This window comes from Artemia franciscana, unplaced genomic scaffold, assembly GCF_032884065.1.
Source record: "Artemia franciscana unplaced genomic scaffold, ASM3288406v1 PGA_scaffold_53, whole genome shotgun sequence".
NCBI lineage: Eukaryota > Metazoa > Arthropoda > Branchiopoda > Anostraca > Artemiidae > Artemia > Artemia franciscana.
The window spans coordinates 193,859-208,791 of record NW_027062694.1 but is presented as its reverse complement, the minus strand read 5'-3'; the positions used below and the strand labels follow the sequence as shown (position 1 = coordinate 208,791).

Here is a 14,933-nt window from a genome sequence, read left to right as displayed (position 1 = left end):
TTCAAATCAGTAAATTTTAAATTATTTGAAAAGAGCTGTTGTGTTTAAGCATATGAATAATCCGACGCAGGGACCATAGAAGTCAAAAAGCGTCGTTAATTCTTAAATAAAAAAAAATATGAATAATATTTCTCAAGTAAGCAAGCCATAAACAATTTGAAAAAAAGATTGTTCTTAAGCATATGACTAATACTTGATATTTATCTTCTTCAGGATCCCTTTTGAGTCAACACAGAAGAAAAAAAAAACTTCCGTTTCACGTAAGTAAGTTAAAAATTATTTTAAAAAATTATTCTTGAGCATATGGCTATACTCTTTTTCAGATTCCCTTGTTGAAAAACAATTTCATGTAAACAAACTTCAATTTCACGTAAGTAAGTTATAAATTATTTTTATAAAAATTATTCTTAAGCATGTGACTAATATTCGATATTCTTTTTCAGGCTTCCTTTTGAGTCAACAAGGGAGAAATTTTGTTAAATTAATTTTGTTAAATAATATTTTGTTAAACATATGACTAATATTGGATACTAGCTGTTGGGGGTGGAGCTTCGCGCCACCCCAACACCTAGTTGGTGGGGCGCTTCGCGCCCCCAAGCCCCTCCCGCGCGCGTAAGTCGTTACGCGCCATATTAGTTACGCGCCATTGTAGTTGTGTCCCTGTGTCCCACCTGTGAATATAGATAGATTTATATATGTGTTTCAAACTACGTAAAAATTGCGAATATACAACATTCTTGGCTTTCCCACTACTGGGAGCTTTCCGTTTCCAATTGCCAGCAATTGATCTGAAAATGTTTGACCAGAGTCATCGTTTTGCAATCGGACATGCATATTTGTAGTTAATTTTAATATTTTTACGTGTGCCCATAAATTAGAATTTTTCAGGCAAGCATTCATTTCGTCTGCAGGATTTAAACTACGTAAAAATTGCGAATATACAACATTCTTGGCTTTCCCATTGTCTGTGCATATACAAAGCCATATGTACTAATAATGACGTCATATGCAAATGCTCTTTTTACAAACAAACAAACATGCATACACACAACTCGTTTTTATATAGATAGATAGATAGATAGATACAATACAAATTAACTGCGTAAAACTTGCGAATATACAACATTCTTCGCTGTCCAATTGTCGCTGCATATAAATAGATTGTCAGGTTTACCGACCCTCGAACATGCAACGTACAATTGTCCATGGGAAAAACAATCAGTATTAAGATCTATACCACATTTTTCTAATGATTGACCTTGAGCTTTGTTAATGGTGATTGCAAATGCTAATCGAATTGGGAATTGCAATCTTTTAAATTGAAAAGGCAGATCCGTTGGAATCATGGGAATGCGAGGAATAAGAACAGTCTCACCCTCAAAAGGCCCTGTCAAGATTGTGGCCTCTATTACGTTTTCCATTGTTTTTTTTTTTTACAGCGAGTCTTGTGCCATTGCAAAGCTTTGGTGGGTTGATATTCCTTAACAGTATTATTGGTCCGCCTATTTTTAGTTGGAGCAAGTGTGGTGGAAACCCTGAAAGATCCACGGAATTTAAAAATTCAGATGGATAATTAACCGCCTCATTTGGTTCCAAAACTGTGTCGACTGACTTGTAAAGGACTGCCTGGTCTCGAATCTTGGTCAAAACAATATTGTTGATTTCGTGGACGTCTATATTTTTGGGTGCGAGAATCGCTCTTTCACTTAGCCATTTATTATTTTTATAATTTTTTAGAATATTCGGAAATACTTTTTCAATCAATTCATTTTTGGACGTCACTAAATTACAGAAATCAGCAGGTAGTTGTATACGTCCTGAAATTGAGTCTACTGGGAGCTTTCCGTTTCCAATTGCCAGCAATTGATCTGAAAATGTTTGACCAGAGTCATCGTTTTGCAATCGGACACGCATATTTGTAGTTAATTTTAATATTTTTACGTGTGCCCATAAATTAGAATTTTTCAGGCAAGCATTCATTTCGTCTGCAGGAGTTGATCTAGGTATTATAGGTAATGTTTGCCTGAAATCTCCCGCAAGCAATATTAATGTGCTGCCAAAGGGTTTCGACTTCCCTCTCAAATCTTTCAAGCATTGATCCAGAGCCTCGAGCGATTTTTTGTGTGCCATTGTGCACTCATCCCAAATATTAAGTTTGCATTGCTGCAATACTTTACCCATCCCAGATGATTTGGAAATATTGCACGTGGGAGTTTCTGTAGAATGCAAATTCAGAGGCAATTTCAAAGCGGAATGAGCAGTTCTTCCACCAGGCAGCAATGTTGCGGCTATTCCGAACGACGCAATTGCCAACGCTATATCATTTTTTGATCGAATTGATGCCAGAATCAGTTTTATCACAAACGTTTTACCAGTACCTCCTGGCCCATCCAAAAAGAAAATTTCTCCAACGCTGTTATCGACACAATGCATTATCGTATCATAAATGTCTTCTTGTTCCGACGTTAACTTGGAAATGTTATTTTGTACATACGACAATAGATCACTCGTACTGTAACTTTGTTCACGATCCAATTCTACACATGTCGAAACAGCAGCGATACGGTTAGGTGAAGGCATTCCCAAATCCTGAAGAGGTTTGTTTGCCATACGTACGCACAAATCTTCTATAATAACTAAAGTGTGGTTATAAATTTCTGATGTAAAATCAAAAGTCATATCTGACGTCTATAACTGTTTTCGATGGAGTATATCTTCGGACATTTTTGACTTATATTTTTCCCATAACTCTATAGGAGCTGATGGAGAGCAAGTTGTTAAAATGACGCCAAACAATGCACGAATTTGACTTGGGGTTGACGTTTCGCACGCGTCATTGATGCAGTTATCCCAGTGTTGGTCATTCTCCAATAAATTCAGAGCTTGGCATGCACTACGGTAAGTGTCATGAATAGTACCGTCTACAGTTCTCAAATACTCAAAGGATGTCGGACCGGGTACATTCACCAAAAGCAGGCGTAGAAAGAAGCATTCATGTTGATTGGGGTGAACGGTGTAGAGTCTTCCTATCGTGGTATCTTTGAAGATGGTAAGTTGGCCGTCGACTGACTTACCCTGTTTTCGACGTTCAAATACTTTATTTTTAGTATTCCATGTGTAATACGAAGGCACTTCAGTATACAGCAGTTTTTTACAAAAGAATAATTTTTGCATAGCGAAAAAAAAGCTGTTAATTTTGTATCCGGTGGATTCAGGGCTCTTTGTTGCACGTTGGTTTCCGATAAATAAACACGTTGACCATTCTGCAAATGTACCGCTAAGTGAACAACAGCTGGACTACGTTCATGTATCGGAAATGAAAGAATTCGCCAAACAGCTTCATTACTGCTTATGTATCTTCCAGCCTGATATTGTACGATTTCGTCGAAATCTTTGATTTCGGGCTGCAAGCCAAAAACTTCCATGTCACTGCCTTTGTTGACGTATTTACATATGTATTTGATTGCCTTTACGGAGTTACAGTATTCAACGTTTATGTGTGCATTAAATGTTTTTGATAATAATGGGGAATGTGGAACAACCCACTGGTTATCTACTTCGATGGTGGTACCGTTACGCTTCTTTATTATTGCTGTTTTACCGCCATCTTCAGTAGATCTTCTTCTATATTGTGGGTAACCATCATTGCCAGTAATTGTGTTGGATACTAAAAGTCGAGGATATTGCTTTGTGCACCTTCCTTTGGCCATGCATGCTGAATTTTCGTTCAGTGCACCGCAAGGTCCATGTATCATATTTTTTACAATAATATCATGTAACCCCTTATCGACATTTTTATCAGGTATTTCAGCGGAAATCACATCACCAATTTCGTTCGAAGTAATTTTTTTATGTAGCCAGATTGGTATATGTGCGTGTGGCAAACCTGGTTTTTGCCATTCCACTGAGTACATCCAGCATCGCACTGACCCAAACATTTCAAGTTTTACTATGTAGTTTATCAGTGATTTCAACTTTTGCCGGAAGACACGGGCCGTAATGTCATGCCTATGAACCGCCGATTGTCTTTGAAGTAAAAGCTGCAGTATCTCGTCCCAAGATTGATTACATGTAAATGTAATAAATAAATCTGGAAGACCATAGAGACGAACATACGCAATAGCATCTTGAGCATATTCATGCATATGACGGGGACTGCCAGCATATGACGAAGGTAAAATTGTTAATCTTCCAACGTTTGTGGTATTACCGTCATTTATAACTGCATCTCGCAAATGAATGTATTGTTCAGAGCGGAGCTTGGTCTGATTCAGGCGGATATATAGCAAACGTTCTGATTCAATTTTAGCATACATATCAACGACGAATTGGTGAAACAATTCACGGCATTTTAAAATATAATTTTCTTCATCCTGCCGAATCATTAGTCTATAGGAATAATAATGCATTGCACTGCATTTCTTATTCATTTCTTTGTTAGTGGCTGGATTCATCAATTTAATATTAAAGTGATAGCCGTCGGCTCCATCCCAAAAAATGATAGGATATTGTAGGGCATCGTAGCATCGATGAGTTTCAGCAATTCTTAACAACTGAGCGTTTCGCTTATGAAGAATAATATCTCGAGGTAAAAACTGATCACCGACCATAACGATTGCCACTTCGTCGATAGTTGGAGCATTGTATCTACGCACATGTTGGCCAGGAGGCGTTTTGTCAGCGGAAATAACAATTTTATGCGTATCAGTAGGCATCAAATCGATGGCTATTTTGAACAGACGCACTAAATTATTATTTTCATGGAAAAGATGTTGCAAATGGGGAACGATTGTCCTTCCAACGTTGGGAGAAATTTCGCAACGTGCATTCAATTCAGAATTTCTATCACTGATGAAGTACAATTGTAAAAATATATGATTCTAGCCTGAGAATGGTAGAAGGGACCCTGCTCTATGATAAATTTGCCCTTTTACTTTGAAAGTAGACATAAACTGATCTGGATTTTCGATTTGGGCTCCAAACGACGTCATTTGGAAACATGAGTTGTATTTTCAGATTTGTGACAAAAGACGCTTAGATTCTGACGTAGTTCCAGTAAGGAAAGTCTTCAATGGCTCTGGTGGTGCAGCCAATTGAGGAAGTTTAACTTTTCCTGAGGCGCAACACATTCCCATTGTTTCACCATTGAATTTCAAGGCCTTGCAATAGGGACAAATTTTAGACATTGTCCCGATTTGAACACATCTACTCAAGCTATAATCATCGACTGGGCTGTACCTGAATACCAGGCGATAACTTTCAGGTTGCTCTGATTCCTCGGCACGCTTTCTTTTCTTACTTTCTCTATCAGCAGCAAGCCTGATTTCTTGCTGTTCTTGTGATTCCTCGACACGCTTTCTTTTCTTACTTTCTCTATCAGCAGAAAGCCTGATTTCTTGCTGTTTTTGTGATTCCTCGGCACGCCTTCTTTTTTCACTTTCTCTTTTAGCAGCAAGTCTGCTTTCGCGTTGCTCTGGTAGTTCCTCGGCACGCTTTCTGTTCTTTCTTTCTCTATCAGCCTCAAGCCTGTTTCCTTGCTGTTCTTTTGATTCCTCGGCACGCTTTCTTTTCTGACTTTCTCTATCAGCAGCAAGTTTTTTGGCATAGACTCTTTGAGCATCTTCATCGGCTTTTGCCATTGTAAGTTCATCAGTCATTTTATACTTAAACATTAATAGATTTCTACGTGAACATATATGTCTTAAATATCTTTAATGACGTCACCGTCATAGCAAAAATGACGACAACTAACTTCATGACGTCAGTCGACACAGAAACATGACGTCACTTGACAGACACACAGACAGACAACTTATTTATATATATATATATAGATTTATCTTTTCCAGGCTTCCGTTTGAGTCAACATCGGAGAAAAAACTTCAATTTCACGTAAGAAAGTTAAAAATCATTTGAAAAAAAATTGTTTTTAAGCATATGACTAATATTTGATGTTTGTCTTTTTCAGGTTGCCTTTGAGACAACTTAAAAGAAAAAACTTCAGTTTCACATAAATAACAAAAAAATTATGTGGAAAAAAATGTTCTTAAGCATATAACAAATATTTGATATTTATCCTTTTCAGGTTTCCTTTTGAATAATATGGAAGAAAAAAGCTTCAATTTCACATAAGTAAGTTAAAAATCATTTTTTAAGCATAGAGTTCCTTCAAAGTCAACATGGAAGAAAAAACTTCAGTGAGACTAAGGTTCGAACCTGGAACCTCTCGGAACTGGAAAATAACGCTTTACCAACTCGGCTACTTCGGCTTGAATACATTCGTTTTTGAATTGGTACATGATGTGTCCCGGTCGTCATTTATATTCCCTGTGTCCCGGTCGTCATTTGTGTCCCGGTCTCTAATTTCGTCAGTCGACAAATATGACGTCAGACGACAAACAACTTCATGACGACATACAGCTCAATCCTTATAATGACGTCAGTCGACAAACATGACGTCAGTCGACACACAAACATGACGTCAGTAGAGAGACACACAAACAAACAACTTATTTATATATATATATATATATATATATATATATATATATAGATTTGCAAAATGAAATTGTTCATAAGTGTATGGCTAACATTTGATATTTTTCTTTTTCAGATTCCATTTGAGTTCCTTTAAAGTAAACATGGAAGAAAAAACTTCAGTTTCACGTAAGTAAGTTATACATCATATGCAAAAAATTGTTCTTAAGCATACGACTAATATGTATTATTTTTCTTTTTCAGGTTGCCTTCGGAGTCAATATGAAGGAAAAAACACTTCAGCTTCATGTAGGTAAGTTATAAATTATTTGCAAAATTAAATTGTTCGTAAGTGTATGGCTAACATTTGATATTTTTCTTTTTCAGATTCCTTTTTGAGTTCCTTTAAAGTCAACATGGAAGAAGTTTCACGTAAGTAAGTTATATATCATATGCGAAAAAATTGTTCTTAAGCATACGACTAATATTTGTTATTTTTCTTTTTCACGTCGCCTTTGGAGTCAATATGAAAAAAAAAATACTTCAGCTTCACATATGTAAGTTATAAATTATTTGCAAAATTAAATTGTTCTTAAGTGCATGGCTAACATTTGATATTTTTCTTTTTCAGATTCCTTTAGAGTTCCTTTAAAGTCAACATGGAAGACCAAACTTCAGTTTCACGTAAGTAAGTTATACATCATATGCAAAAAATTGTTCTTAAGCATACGACTAATATTTGTTATTTTTCTTTTTCAGGTTGCCTTTGGAGTCAATATGAAAGAAAAAAAAATACTTCAGCTTCACGTAAGTAAGTTATAAATTATTTGCAAAATTAAATTGTTCTTAAGTGTATGGCTAACATTTGATATTTTTCTTTTTCAGATTCCTTTAGAGTTCCTTTAAAGTCAACATGGAAGACCAAACTTCAGTTTCACGTAAGTAAATTATACATCATATGCAAAAATGTGTTCTTAAGCATACGACTAATATTTGTTATTTTGCTTTTTCACGTCGCCTTTGGAGTCAATATGAAAAAAAAAAAAAATACTTCAGCTTCACATATGTAAGTTATAAATTATTTGCAAAATTAAATTGTTCTTAAGTGCATGGCTAACATTTGATATTTTTCTTTTTCAGATTTCCTTAGAGTTCCTTTAAAGTCAACATGGAAGACCAAACTTCAGTTTCACGTAAGTAAGTTATACATCATATGCAAAAAATTGTTCTTAAGCATACGACTGATATTTGTTATTTTTCTTTTTCAGATTCCTTTTAGAGTTGCTTTAAAGTCAACATGGTAGGAAAAAAAATTCAGTTTCACATAAGTTATACATCATTTGCAAAACAAATTGTTCTTAAGTATATGAGTAACTTTAGATTTTTTTTTCGGAATCCCTCTAAAGTCATCATGGAAGAAAAAAAAATTCTGTTTTATGTAAATTATAAATTATTTGCAAAATAAATTGTTCTTAAATATATAGCTAACTTTAGATATTTTTCTTATCCAGATTCCCTTTTGAGTTCCTTTAAAGTCAACACGGAAGAAAAAACGTCAGTTTCACTCAAGTTGGTATTTTTCTTTTTCAGGTTCTTTTTTAGTCAATATGAAAGGAAAAAAATACCAGCTTCACGTAGGAAAGTTATAAATTATTTGCAAAATAAATATTTTTAATGGGAAAAATAAGTTTTTCATTGGAAGGGGTGGTTTCCAGGGAAGGGGACTTTCCGTGGGGATAAGCCAAGCATCAATTTGAAGTAAGTAATTTGAAGAAGAGAAAACAATTTTGTTCTAGTTAAGCCTAATGTATTTTTCAGGTTCTTTTCTAGGTCATAATGGGGGGAAAACTTCAATTTCAAGAAGTAATTTAAAAATTGTTTTCAAAAAATTGAGCTTTTCGTATGAAATACATTTAATTTTTCTCTTTTTCATCTCTTTCGAGGCAACGTAGAGGAAGGAACATCAATTTCCAGTAAATAACTTATATATTATTTGAAAAAACTGAAGGTTTCACCATATGACTAACATTTGATATTCTTCTTTTTCTTGCTTCTTTTTTTCATAAAAAAAAACAATTGTGGTTAAACTAAAACGAATATTGTATTTTTTTTTCATGTTCTCTTTTGAATCAAAACGGAAGAAGAATCGTCACTTAGAGTAAATAATTTTATAAACTTTTTTTTTAACAAAAAAACGCAAAAAAATAAAGCAAAAAAAAAAAAATTTGCTTCACCTCAAGACTAATTTTTGATATTTCTCTGTTTTCATATTCTCATTTAAGTCCAAATTTATCGGTCTCGAGTCGCAAGTTTATAAATTTAAAAAAAAAGATAAAAATGAAAAATGGATAATATCACATTCAAAGAAGTGTCACAAACTAACTACAGCAACATCTCTGACAGAATTTTTTTAAACGAAGCTTTTCTTATAAAAATAAAGAGCGGAGTTGAAAAGTAAAACAGACAAATATTACTGCTTCGTGGTTAATTTTCCAATATTTGTAGAAACCTGAAAAAATAACCATTTAACTGAAAACACAAAACCGACACGGCAGAACAAAAAGATAAACTCTTAAGATACCTTCAAAAATGAAATAATAATTCATAAAGAAACGATTGTAACTCTTGAAAAAAAAATTTAAAAAAGCGTAGTTTTCAGTACAGCGCTAGCTAAGTAGCTTTCAGTAAAGTTTCAGTAATTAAGTTAGTGCTAGTTTCAGTAAAGCTAAAAACAACGCTATCGCTGCTTCAGTTTCCTTTTTAAGAAATTGAAAGTGATTCGCGCAAAACGATGTTTTTATTTGACAACGTTTTGATAGGATACATAATTACTAAAAAGTTCGAGGTATGTAGCTATAATTTTTTTTTCTTTTTTTCATACTTTTAGTTGGCTCAATTTTTGGTTCATAAATATTAACATCTACAAGATTAAATACACAGCTAATAAAATTACAACAATATTTCTTTCCATCCCTTCCCCATTATATAGGAGCAGAAATAGACTCCTTCATATAAGACAAAAAAAAAAATGAAGAAACTATTTCGAAATCTAGTCTAAAAAAAGGAGAAAAATTTTGTCAAAGAGAATTTTGCATACTTGACAAAAGATGTATAAAGTGAATTATCTTATTAAGAGGAAACAATCAATTTAGTTTTTGACCTGTTTCACAGGAAATTCACAGGAATATCTCTGCAACAACTTTGATGAAGGAATACCGTTTCCCAGAGGCGTAGCTATGTTTTCCGACGCCCGGAGACAACGTTAGTTTTAGCCCAAATCCGCCATCCCCATCACTACCACCATATAAGTAGATCTAGTATTGACAAAAAACTCAGTTTGCACCCTCTCAGAGGTTGCACTTGGGGAAACCTATTCTCCTTCTCTCCCCCTAGCACGATCACTGCCAATTCATAAAAATTTAGGGAGGAGGAAGGGCAAGGATTTTTTACAATTTTCAAGAAAAAAAACATTTTTGAAAATCTAAGATGAGGGAAATTTTTGAATAATATTACCAAAAATATGTTTTTCAAATTTTGGGGGAGATGGTAGTTTCCGCTTCCCCCCCCCCAGATTGAGATTTTTTTAACGGTAAAATTAGGATTTTCTGAACAGACTACTTTTAATTAAAAATAAAACTTACCTAATTGTTTTATAAAGGCCATAAAATCGTGACAACACTCTTGGATTTGAGATTTCAGCTAAAAGGTACACTTGCTCAAAAACTATTCTGTTTTTAGAAATCACTTTTAAACGGTCATATAAACCAATTAGATGATTCAAAGTCGAGTTCAAATGATATCTGTTCATATAGGAATCAAAATGTTCAAATTCAATTTGACTGAAATAGATGTCAGCACCAACATAGAAGACAACAGAGGCTTCAAGGATTTTTATCAGATTAATATCAGCAAGACCTTGAATAACTGCATCTTTTCTAATGGCACGAAGACGATCAAATATAAATTCGTAAATTAAAGGCCATCCGTAGTCACTCCTCTTTATAACTCTAGAAGAAAATGTCAATTATACCGCTGGCAGGGTTGGGGGGTGAAAAAAAAGTCAGGTCTTGGAAACAAATTTTCAGCCTACTAAAAATAGTTTTGTATTATCAGTTCTTTTGTCGATCTTATATGAAGGGCTTGCACATTTAGACAAACATTAATTAAAAATATTTGATTTGTTTTCAACATTCAAAGTTGTTAGATATTACTTTTTCATCTGTTGACTTATTAAATAAAAAAAAAAAGTAATTCCAATGGAAAAAGACTTCTTTTCTTACCCTGTGTTGTTAAGATACTATGTATGTCTATCCTGGTAAATCAATTTCGCACGCTATCATATTCACACTGCTACAAAGCTTTTTACTGCTACAAAGCATTGAATTGAGCAGCAAGTCAATTTAATGAATATCCGAAACGCGGTAGTAGCAGTGTTTGAAACGGACTAATTTACTGATAAATTAATCAAATTAGCAGCAAAATAAAAAGAAATTGTTTTATTATTTGCATTTGTTTATTTAAACAGCTACTCTAGCACTAAAAAGAGAGCTCTAATTATGGTACTTCCAAGGGGGTAGTGGTGGCCACCTTCCCGTGGTTTCCCTGAGTGCACCTTCGAGTAGATGCTGGGGGGGGGGGTCATGGTCTCAAAATGAACGTGGTATAAGACAAGTGTCGGAGCTTATCTTCTTCGGGGTTGAAATCTTAAGCCCGGAGGCTGGGATGGCAGAGGGTGACGGAGATTATCCTAAGTTTGGAGCTCAAAATGGTTGAAGGTAACGGAGAGAACCCTAAGCCAAGATCCGGAAACAGCGGAGGGTGATAGAGGGCATCTGGAGGCCGAAGGAAGAGATATAAGCAACGCGGGTCTAATACGCATTTAAGACGAAAGTCCGACACTTCCTCCTGCGCTTCCGTCATATGTAGTCTAACTCTGGGCCGGCGTCATCCCTCCAGGACAAGTCCCACTCCTTATAAGGGCCCGATACAGCCTAGTTAAGCCCCGCCCCAACTCTGGGTGATTCTAGACCTCTTGCCGGCCATTGAGGCGGTGAATGAGGAACACGGACGAGGAATGGAATGATGGAGGTGGATGTTAGTTATGAAGGGACCTATAACCACCCTCGGATGATGATTGAGGGAAAGGATACAGGGGAACAAACTTGATTTTTCCGATTCCAAGGTCGCCATTTTGTTGAGGGGCCCAGGCCTTTGGGCCATACCTTGAGCTTGTCACTCAAGTCATCATCCGAGGGTGATAGACAGGACATAAAGATAGACAGGTGAAATACCTAGGGGGCACAATCGATCACCCACTGAGCTGGAATACTCATTGTCTCGATAAGCGCAGAAAGGCGCTTATTCCCTATTCAATATAAATGAATGGTAGAAGCAAACTGGGGCTTGGATCCTACTGATCATATATGGTAATTAGGTATATTCTGTTATATGGAATAGTGGCATGGTTCAATTTAACTCGAATTACAAGGCGCATAACCTTCTTAATAAGGGTGCAAAGGCTAGTATACCTAATGATTACATCATCATATCATGGAACCACTATAGAATCAATGGAGCTTATCCTAGGACTTCAAACCATGAAATCTTTTTAGAGGAAGAAGCAGTAAAAAGTTCTGTCAGACTGAAGGTAGACGGTCAACAGGCCCAAAGACAGCAGATACGAAATAGGAAGGTAAAGGCCATGTTGGCATCTGAAGCTCATTGCTTCAGTGTAGGGAGCTGTTGATGCCTAAGGATAATATTATCCTAACAGTTATCCTAACATTAGGATAATATTATCCTAACAGTTATCCTAACATTAGGATAATATTATCCTAACAGTAAAACGGGAGAGGCAGTTCTAGATTGTCATGAAGGATGCAAAGGAAATAAAGCAAGAGATAGAGTTGCCCACCAAAGTAATACGATAGCCTGTTATACTGACGGTTCGCTGTTTGATGGAACATCGGGGGCTAGAGTAGTTACATACCAGCTCTTGAAATGGAAAAGGAGGTAATTAGTTATCACCCGGAAAAATTTGCTACAGTTTTTCAGGTTGAAATGTTTGGAACAGAACGGCCGGCTAGAAGTCTGTCACAAACAAGAAGTACAGGAAACGTTATACGTATCTTAACTGACAATCAAGCATTCCTAAAGGCTCTTCAGACTTCAGAGAGCCAGCAAAAGAGAGAATTGGAATGTTACGAAACCTTGAACAGCTTGCCATCCAAAGGAAAACGAATTACCCTGATGTGGGTCACAAAACATTCCAGAATAGAGGGCAATGAGATGGAAGATGAAACAGATAAGGCTGGGACATCATTGAGATATTATGGTTAAGAAAATTTCATCCCAATTTCTTCAACTTGCTGGAAGATAGCGGTGAGGAGTCGGAGCATGATGAGACAGCAGGACAAAATTGGCATAGGAAGGTAGGATGTGAGGAAACGAAGAAATTACTTCCAAAGTTCAACCCTACCCTAACTAAACATTTTCTACGACTGAAATGGTCTGAGACAAGAATGACTATAGAAAGCCACAACAGGAATTAGAAATTTCGGGAAACATCTTTCCCAAATAGGGAAAGCTGAAACCCCGGTATGCCAAAAGTGCAAGATGGCCACTGTGGAAACAAGAAAGGCATCTGATAGAAGAATGTCCGGCTAGAATTAGACACCAGCTTGAGATCTCTTATAATTTTAATGTTAAGATGAAGGACTGGAGGATCCGTCATTCCCCCCCCCCAAAAAAAGGAGCATAGTTGTGGTGCGTGGAGGCAATGGGTCTTGAAGGCCTGAACCTCAATCCAAGGATAATGGGTCCACTCCTTTTAGTAGTAAAAACGCTACTTCTACAATCGCGAAAAAACGTATAAAAAGGACACCTTGCTACATGCACAAACGAAATAGGACATCAACAAGTTTGATAATTTATCCACACGGCACTTGATGGATTGTAGTTTGTTCTAACGCCTGGTGTGGAAGGTGTTAAAATGGATTTTAAAAATAAACATTAGTCATACCTCTTAAATAAATGTAAGATGGTGTTCCAAAGTGTGTCTGGGGTTCTTACTTCTTTTGCCAAAGGCTTTAGTGTCCCAGCGGCTGATCTGGTATATTCCTTGACTAAAATTAATGCACCATCATCTTTTACACTATCATCTCTTATTCGACATGCACCTGGGTTAATTAAAGGGTGAGAATTGAATTGTTTATTATAATCCTTACTTTTTCTTCTGTTTTTATTGTTTCCTGAAGGCCAATATTTTTCTAGTGGATGCACCAGGTTGTTCTTTATCCGGCTGAAAAATAAAACATAGAGAAACCAGTATTTGTGTCCCCCTCCATCATCCTAGAAACAGTTTGTAAAATTATGATAAAATCTACAGAAACGATTATATCTTCAGACTGGAAAAGTGCCTTTGATTTATATGGCTTATACTTACATGATATATAAAAGTGATCTTTGATTTATATCAAAATTATTTGATTTATATGGAATACTAGAGTCTACAGTGAAAGGCTATGGAAGAACCACTAAATGTCCTGGTGGTCCAGGGCTTTTAGCCTCGGGTAATGACGAGGGAATTTTGGGTTCAACTGTAACAGCAGCAGATTTTTTCAAGCAATTAAATATAATTATCTAATTAACGTCAAAGGCTTGATTATATAAACATATTATATATATATATATATATATATATATATATATATATATATATATATATATATATATATATAACCAAGATGTTTCTAGAACATGGACAAAGTCACTCTTGAATTCTTCTGTTCAAACTAACATATCAACCAACTTTGGAAGACAAGATGTAGCACGGATTCTAAATAACATATTGAATTCATTAGCAGTGTTTATAACATGTGTATCCATATTTGGCAGGAAAAGTTCAAGAAGAAAGTAAAGGGTAGTGAGAGGTTGATTGGATGTTTCTTTTCAATTATTTCAACAGCCATACACTGGACTTCGCATTTGGTTTTATCATATAGTATGCTTAACATAAAAAAAAAACGCAAGGCTATCTCTACAAAAGACAAGAGGAAAAAAATGGAAAATGTGTACAAAAATGATAAAAAAAATCAATTGAAACAACTAAACAAAATAGCAAACTGATATAAACATAATCATCATAGAACACCCTCCAGGTGGGTCATGCCTACACAATAAACTATGCCAGATTCTTAATACTAGCAAAACACTGATTCCCAAACAATTTTTCTACCCACAACTCTTTTTTCTTCATCCACTCAAAAAAAAAACATTTCTCAAATCCCTTAATTATTCACACGTTTCTCATTACCTCCCTTCCTATCCGATACAAAGCAGCATGCACAAGGTATCCTTTCCCCAAAACACCCCTCTAATCCAGAAATTTACTCACAGTCAGTCAAATCACCATCGCACCTAACCCTCCAACAATCCTCTCTTACTTATATGCCTCA

At 35.6% G+C, this 14,933-nt stretch overlaps 1 protein-coding gene across 3 annotated transcripts in view; it reads right to left on the bottom strand.

The window, feature by feature from the left end:
* The window catches only part of LOC136041990 (germinal-center associated nuclear protein-like), a 50,282-nt gene that overhangs the window by 22,928 nt on the left and 12,421 nt on the right, over positions 1 to 14,933 (bottom strand). For all 3 annotated transcript variants that reach the window (XM_065726813.1, XM_065726815.1, XM_065726814.1), the window contains 2 exons: positions 13,499 to 13,777; positions 10,119 to 10,484 (listed from right to left, as the gene is read on the bottom strand). In XM_065726813.1, the coding sequence (XP_065582885.1) occupies positions 10,119 to 10,484; positions 13,499 to 13,777 (645 nt within the window). The remainder of the gene's footprint in view (positions 1 to 10,118; positions 10,485 to 13,498; positions 13,778 to 14,933) is intronic.